The 8,706-nt window shown below is 44.8% G+C and overlaps 1 protein-coding gene across 1 annotated transcript in view; it reads right to left on the reverse strand.

Annotated features, from left to right (window-relative positions):
• Positions 1–853, reverse strand: part of LOC147732897 (nicotinamide N-methyltransferase-like) — a 67,975-nt gene extending 67,122 nt beyond the window's left edge. Inside the window, exon 1 of the mRNA XM_086958876.1 lies at positions 606–853. Within this exon, the coding sequence (XP_086815002.1) occupies positions 606–825 (220 nt within the window). The 5' untranslated portion in view covers positions 826–853. The remainder of the gene's footprint in view (positions 1–605) is intronic.
• Positions 854–8,706: the final 7,853 nt, after the last annotated feature.

Consider the following 8,706-nt stretch of genomic DNA (forward strand, 5'->3'; position numbering starts at 1 on the left):
TATCAAAGTTGATAAGGTCCTTTGGCCAACAGAACATATTGTATGCCGATGACATACAAATTAGTGTGCCAATTGCTAAAGATACACAGGCTATTTTGTCTAACTTCAAGGCACTACCCCGAAACTTGTGGACGTATTACGAAATATATAAGTCTAGCAGTTATGCCATGGGAATGCTAAACCTTGGAATACTCTGAGTAGTAAATTAGTTCCTTGGTTATCATTTTGTCTGTCTAGTATTTAAAAAAAGAAACTTTTTTATTATGTATTGCACAAGGTTTAAAAAAACATTCATAATAAAGATGTTTCCATTTCATTTTCATTTGACTTTCCCTGTTCTCCATCTCATATTACCGGTCCTCTCTCCTTGCACATGTCTTTCTTACTTACTGTATCTTGCAGCACTTATGCATCCTCTCCCAGATTTTAACCCACACTACCCGTTCCTCTCATTCCCACCCAGTCCTCTAGGATTTTGCTCTTTCCTTAAAACAGCATACATCTTTCTCAATTTAGTTTAATTGCAAATAGCTTCTCTTGGACATCGGGCTCACAACACAGAATCCATGTTAGGTAAATCCTATAGCAATACGTGCAGTACCTACCAGAAGCAAAGAATTGCTCGAGTTGTCTCATTGGCTGTATCACTGAATCATCCGTGAATTCAGACTCTGCTGTATGGTATTCTGTCACGCCCTTCTCTGAATCAAAATATTTCTGGTATGTAGATGTCCATGTTAGAGACGACTCCATGGTCTGACTGGGGAATTGTTGGTAGGCTGTGACTCTGAATGACCCTCTGCCAGTTCTGTGTATTCTGAGCATTTTTGCCCCTTATATTCCACAGGAGCAATTTGAGATGGTTGCGTTTTCAGTTTACTGTCTCGATTGTCATGTCGTATGACTTTCCTGTGCTACTCTGAGCGTAAATATTAGCTTTGGCACCTGCATAATGCTGTTTTACACCCTTGGGCACTTTACTGTGGTAAACATACTGCTGGGTGCTGTGCTGGGCCAGTGGAGTATATAATTATGGTAATATAATACAATTTCATTTTTTATGTAAAAGAAATGAGAATTTTTATTAGATTTGGTAGCAGGAAGAGGATTGTTTGGTTGTATGTTTTTGGTAAAAAGTGGAGGAGGATCTTGTTGGTAGATAATATGAGTGAAGGGTTGGTGGTGATGGAAAAGGGTCTGTTATGAGTAAGTAGAGGGTAGGGCTGGTGTTTTGTCTGAGCAGGAATCATGTGTTTGAAGGGATTAGGTTTATGTATAATTTGGTTTGTGTTGTTTTGGGGATGTCTGGAATGGATAGTGGTATGTGAACAGACTGGTGTTTTTTGCGAGTGTGAAGGTGTCTTTGTGTAGCGGTGAGGTAGAAGGGTGTATAGATTTGGCTTGAGAAGTTTTGTATTTGCTGCTGAGATATTGAAATATAGTTAGAGTTTGGTTGTTGTAAATGAGCAGTGTGTGTTTGCTGAGATTGTGTTTGTATGTTTGAGGATGTGGATGGCTTAAGGTGGTTGCTGGTGAATGGAAAAAAGGCATAATCTCTGGCCCTAGGCCTGGCCTGGGCCGAACAGGCCCAAACAGGCTGCTGCCTGTGTCCTCTCCACCCTGAGCCTTGACGCCCGAGCACTAAAAAAAGCCATTGTGATCAGGTGACCTTTGGCCAATGGAAACCGTAGCCTGAACCCTAGAGCCAGTGGGAGCCCTTGCCCTATCAACCAATCACAGCCCTAGCCCTAGTAGCCAATCAAAACTGAACCACTAACCCTTGGAGCCAATCAGAAGCCTACCCATATCAGCCAATCAGAACTCAAATCCTAAACCCTAGGTCTAAAACAAACACTAGCCCAGGGAACCAATCAGAACATTAATCCTATCAGCCAATAAGAAATCAAACCCTATGCCTCGGGTCAAATAGAAAACCTAGCCCTAGAAACCAACCAGAACCCTAACCCTATAAGCTAATCAGTACTCAAACCCTGAGTCTTAGGTCAAATACAAACCCTAGCCCTAGGAGCCAATCAAAATACAAGTGCAACAGCCAATAAGAAACCTACTAAAAGAGCATGTGACCTTAAATGTAAGTTGCTGTGCAGGAGTTAGAGGAGGGTAGAGGCCTGTGTAGGTGCCCTGTGAGTCAGTCAGTAAGGCAGAAACTAGTATGCAGAGGAGCAGGGAGCAGCTCCTGAGTACACAATGTTTGTGGATACAGAGAGGTCCAATACACAACTTGTAGGATGTTCCTAAACATGCAAGTAAGGCCCAAATGGAAAACTACTAAATACTGCTTTTTAGGCTCTTAAAAACCTTCTTTTCCTAGTAAAAAAAGAGGGCTACAAATACCTTACTAACACAATTTCCACTGAAAATGTACCTTTTATCAATGTGCCTAGCTGTGGATTCTGGGCCCTAGCTCAGCCGGCATCTAGGGAAACCTAGCAAACCTGTATATTTTTATTAAACTAACACCAGGCTGAGCTGTGTGGGTCTCTCCATGTTTCTGTACACAGAATCCCCTGCAAACTTCAACATATGTCTAGAAAACACATTTTCCTCACATTTCTGTGAAGGAAAGTTCTAGAATGTGTGGAGAGCCGCAAACGTCCTTCCACCAAGCATTTCCCTAAGTCCCTCAATAAAAATGGTACCTCACTTGTGTGGGTAGGCTGATTTCCTAGGACAGAAAATGCCCCAAAATGCAATGTGGACACAGCACATTTTTCCACTGAAAACTAGACACACAGGGGAATCCAGGATGGGGTAACTTGTGTGGCTCTCACCAGGCTCTTTTACCCAGAATTCCCTGCAATCCTCACATTTAGCTAAAATAATCTAATTTTCCCCACTGTTCCGTGTGGGAAAGCTGTGGGATCACTGGGGCTGCACACATTTCATACCACCAAGCGTGTGCCCATGTCTCCTGATAAAAATGCTACCTCACTTGTGCGGGTGGGTCAAGCCTGTGACAGGGAAGGGCCAAATATGTGGAGAGATTGAGGGTATAGAACATGGTTGGAACAATTCTCGACTTGTTTGGATGCAATCCTTGCCTAAGGGGTCACTTCCATCATCAAAAAACAAATCTCTGGAGCCAATGGTAGCATTCCTGCTGCACAATTGCAACCCCATGCACGATCATACAGCAGGAATGCCCTGCAAAGAGACATCAAGGGAGAGGAAAAACTATTTTATCTCCCCTGCCGTGCACGCTGATGTCATTGGATCACCAAGGGGGGGGGGGGGGTCAGGGGTTCCACTGCCATCCCTGTTTGGCATGGTTACATGGGCGTCCCAAGGTGGGAGCTCCAGTGCTTCTCCCGTGGGCCAGTGCGAGGATGGAATGGTTCCACCCTCAGCACACACCCATCGGTGTTCATGACGGAATTGTTCTGTCATTAACAGTGAAGGGGGTTAATATATTTATGTATAACAATTGTATAAAATTTTGTATGAAATATTTTTTTTACGTTATATAGATCATGAACATTTAAAATCATGATGTTTTATTTAATTTGGAATAAATATGTTTTTATTAGATGTAAACATAGATGTTTGTTCACTTTGTCGATATTGTGGTGTTGAGGGTAAATACTATTTTTAGTGTGCTATATTTTTGGGTTCTTCTTTTATTGTAGTGGGGGTATTGTAATTTTAGCTTATGGGGGTCCAACACCTTCATTGTTTCAAGTTATATTGGAGTGGGAATTGTGAATAATGCCTCTTTAGTATCCAAAATTTTCTCGGAGTTGAGTTATATTGGATTGGGAATAATAAATGTCCCCCTTTAGTGTCCAACACATTCCCTGATTTATTTTATCTTGTAGTGGGAATAGTACATTTCATCCCTTTCAGTTTCCAAAATATTCCCTCCGATGAGATTTATTGCAGTTGGAATGGTCAGTGTTACCTCTTTAGTATCCAGCATTTTCACTGAGTTAAGTTAGATTTGAGTAGGAATAGTAAATGTTGTGCTCAAACCCTTTCCGCATTTATTTTATTTTGGAGTGGGAATAGTATATTTAACACTTTTTGTGTCCATTACCTTCCCTGACATAAAGATTATTGCTTTGTGAATGGAAATAGTTCCTCATAAGTATCCAGCACCTTCCCTGAGGTAAGTTAGATTAGAGTGGGAATAATAAATGTTGCCCCTTTAGTGACCAACACCTTCCCTGATGTATATTATCTCGGAGTAGGAATAGTATATGTAAGCCTTTTTGTGTCCAACTCCTACCTAAGATACGTTTTATTGCAGTTGGAACGGTCAATGTTGCCTCTTTAGTATCCAGCACCATCCCTGAGTTATGTTAGATTGGAGTGGGAATAGTAAATTGTGGTGATGTGATGATGCTGGTAGAGAACCCTGTACAGAATGTGATGTCATCTGGAGTGTTTAGAATGCAGGATTCTCTGTTTATCAGTTGGGACCTGTGCTGTGTCTTTGCCAGCTGGGACGGCTCTCTTTTCCTGATAATAAATACTGTTACTATACTCCCCTCACCTGCCTTCTTATGTACCGCCCTCCTCAACCGTCGCCTACCTTCCTGGACGGATTTCAAGAACTGTTGGCCTCCCTAGCAGTAAACAATTCATCCGTCCTGGTCCTGGGTGATTTTAATTTCTGGCCTTCCGACCCAACTGAATGCTCCACTTCCAAGGAATTTTCAGAAACCTTACGCTCTCTTAATTTCATCTCGCATATCAATACCCCGACCCATATTCATGGGCACACGCTCGACCAAATCTGGTCTCTGAACTGCCCTATTTCTTCTCTGTCCATCTCTCCCTGCCCCTGGTCTGATCACTCATTGATCTCCTTCTCCTCTCAACTCGGACCACCTATTAAGCCCTCGCACCCCAAAAACATCTGGGCCCGTTCCTGGGGGCGGGTAGACTTGGCTGTCTTAGCCTCCTCTCTCTCCTCCTCCTGCCCCGACCTGTCCGGCCTGCCCTCAGCGGATCAAGCTAATTCCATCAACTCGTGGCTACTCTTAGCCTGCGACTCCATCGCTCCCCTGAGGCGTATCTCCTCCAAACGGACTAATGATTCCAACCTGTGGTTCAATAACGATCTGAAGGCACAAAAACTAGCGGTCCGCCACGCAGAACGAGCATGGAGAAGACAGTACTGCCCTCAGCTTAAATCACACTACACTTCCCTCTTGCAGCAATATAAGAAATCCATATTGTCCACCAAAAAAGAGTACTTTTCCTCCAAAATCCTAGTTGCGGAGAACAAATCCAGAGAAATTTTTGCCATCATTAAGAAACTCGCATACTCTGATCGAACCACCCTTACACCCTCCCCCTCTCAACCTCTTTGTGATACCCTGAACTCCTACTTTCTGGATAAAATCACGACAATCAGGGCCAATATTCCTCCCCCTTCCCCCTCTTTCCGCGTCCCTCCTTGTCCCCCGACAGACGCCCGCCTACACTCATTCCCTCCTTTAACAGAAGATTCTTTCCTTTCCCTCCTCCCTCTGGTCAAATCTGGCTCCCCTAACAAACCTTGTCCTGCTCATATTCTTGCTCATGTCTTCACCAACTGTCCGCTACCCCCCCTCACCTTTCTTAACAGTTCCCTGGCCCAAGGCGTGGTCACTCCCGCTCTCAAATCTGCCATAATCCTGCCCATTCTAAAAAAACCTGGATCAGATCTTTCCGTCCCTGCTAACTACCGCCCCATCTCCCTTCTCCCCTTCCTAGGGAAAGTCCTGGAGCGGCATGTCACCAAAGCACTATCTTCCTACGTGGAAGCAAACCGAATCCTGGCGCCCCGTCAGGCCGGCTTTCGACCGGCTCACTCCACCGAGTCGGTCGTGCTTTCAGTACTGGACAACCTTAGAGAGGGAATGGACACTAGCATCCCCCAGGCCCTGGTGCTACTCGATCTCTCGGCCGCATTCGACACGGTAGATCACTCCATCTTACTCTCCCGTGTCGGAGCGGCGGGGATCGGAGGCACCGCCCTGGTCTGGCTGTCCTCCTTTCTAAGCGGACGCACCCAGGCAGTTCGCCTGGGGGACTTCTGGGCTGAACCACGGAAGGTAGTGTGCGGGGTTCCCCAGGGCTCCTCCCTTTCCCCCCTACTGTTTAATTTGTATATAGCCCCCCTCATCTTTGCTCTTCAACAGATGGAGGTCTCCGTATACAATTATGCGGATGACCTCCAGCTCATTTTTTCCCTGTCTCACTCCCCTGACTCCAAATCCAAATTCCAATCCACCATGCTCTTCATCCGGGACTGGATGAATCACAACCACCTGAAACTAAATCCAGATAAGACAGAGCTTGTTCTGACAGGTGGTTGCTCCAGTCCCTGGTCCCCCCTCTTCTGGCCCTCCTCACTTGGTCCCCCCCCACCCCCTACCTCCTCCGTCAAAACCCTGGGCATAAAAATCAATGATCAACTCACTATGCACTCCCAGGTGAGCTCGGTGGTTTCCTCCTCTTTTCTATCCCTCCGCACTATCCGTAAAGTCTCCCGCTTCTTTTCCTTCACAGCCCTGAAACTTATTGTACTGGCCATGGTCATCTCCCGCTTGGATTATGCCAACGCTCGTTACCATGGCATGCCAGCCTACAGCGTACGTCGTCTCCAGCTGGTCCAGAACCAAGCGGCCCGCTTGGTATACAACCTCACGAAATCCCATCACGCCACTCCCCTTTTGAAATCCCTGCACTGGCTCCCTGTGCGCGAACGCTCCCTTTTTAAGGTGGGCTGTCTCGCCTTTCAGGCCCAGCTAGGCAGGTCCCCTGCTTTTATCTCCTCGGAGATCATACCTTATGTCCCCCCCAGGGAACTTTGCTCCTCTTCTCTTCACCTACTCACAGTTCCTCGCTTCCGTCGTAAAAAATGGGGAGGGTCTAAATTCTCCACCCTCGCCCCTGTGTTCTGGAACTCCCTTCCGATGCAACTCAGAACTTCCACTCAATACCAGCCCTTTCGAAAGGCCTTAAAAACCTTTCTTTTCTCCAAAGCATTCCCCTCATAAATTCTCCTCATTCCCTCTCCCCGCTCCATGACCTCAGAGACTTTGCTTACTGTAGCGCCATGAAACCTTTGGGTGTACGTGCGCTGTACAAATATTTTAAAATTCAAATTCAAAATTCAAATTTAAAATTCAAATTCAACTTGGAGAAACTACAGCTTTGTCAGCCATCCGTCTTTACAGTGGCGACGAGGACAGGATACATTGTTATCTACAAGCTACAAATCATTGACCAGCACAATCTGTCTGCCAGATTTTTGACCAGCACAATCTGTCTGCCAGCAACTTCCGATTTCTACTCAACCGTGAGTAAAAAGTATTTTTTTTTGCCCACACAGAGAGCTGTGCCCATTTCTCATCTCGCCAATTTCTCATCTCCCTTTCTAGCAGTAATCTGTCCGGGAGATTTAAATTCTATATCGAGACATCCAGAACTGGTTGCCGGATCTTAATTCTCAATCCATGAGTTTTAAGTTGAGGCCGACCTATCTCATCTTAAAGAGAAGAAAATAGACTTGAAAAGCTATCCTACCGTAGTTCGATGTTTTATTTACACTGCTGAAATCCTTTGGCTCAAAGGTGTTTACTCATTCGCTCCTGCCTCATTAATGATGACACAGTAGAACTTCCATCCAGCGAAAGAAGTCACGTCATTTAGAACGAAGTGTACGCAACACATTTTCAATAAAGCTTCGCCAGCTTTCAGATCTTCGCACTGACATCAGCGCATACTATTGTGTTTCCAGTGGCCATCTTTGTTCGGGTATATTCATCGCGCAATAAGGACAATCCAGACTTGACATTGTAGCAAAAAAGGTCACATATTTATTTAAGACAGTCGAAACAGATCAACCTAATTAAGCACTCTAAATAAATAAATAACCATAACACAATATTTCCCCCCAAAAATGTCCTTACTCGATGTCTATAACCAAAAACATTTCCCAACATTTGTAATCACCAATTCCCCCAAATTGTACCAAAACCAGCATTGAGTTATTTCATCATTTACCACCATCTTCAAATTTTCCTCCCCTCCCCCCACCACCAAGGAAAAGGATAAGCCCGCTCTAGACTATCCCAGACCCCAAACAGCGCCACCCAGGAAAACCAAAGAGTTTTCCAGGACCCACCCCAAAAGAAAGAAACTGAAATAGACCACCCTATTTGACATTACTGTCGCACCATAGATTCTCCCCCCAAAAACTCGCCAACATGTCCCTCAACTCCATTAAGTAGTAAGCTTGACCCATTCTTGACAAATGTACCCCGTCATCACAAAATAAGTGCTTCTCAACACTAGTAATGAGTCCATGTGACAGAACCTTAATGCCCATAGCAGGACACCAAAGCTTCATTGCTCTATTTAATTTGCGACGCACCTTCTCAACAGCAGTGTGGCTTCTAGCTCCTCTCCATCGTTGACGAAAAATAAATTCCGTCCACACCACCGATGTACCTGACCAATTATCCTTCAGCACGACTAAGTCCAACTTCATATTTTTGATAAGGGTTAGACCAGAGAGGTCAACTAAATCATTCTCACCCAGATGAACAATTAATAAATCTGGAAACCCCCTGTCCTTGGATAATTTAGAAAACACCAGAAACAAAGCACCCCATTTCATCCCTCCCAAACCATACCAAAATACCTCATGACATTTCCCTTGTAAACCCAAAGATCTACCACAAAGCTGTT

This window comes from Lissotriton vulgaris, chromosome 2_1 (assembly GCF_964263255.1).
Source record: "Lissotriton vulgaris chromosome 2_1, aLisVul1.2, whole genome shotgun sequence".
Taxonomy (NCBI): Eukaryota; Metazoa; Chordata; class Amphibia; order Caudata; family Salamandridae; genus Lissotriton; species Lissotriton vulgaris.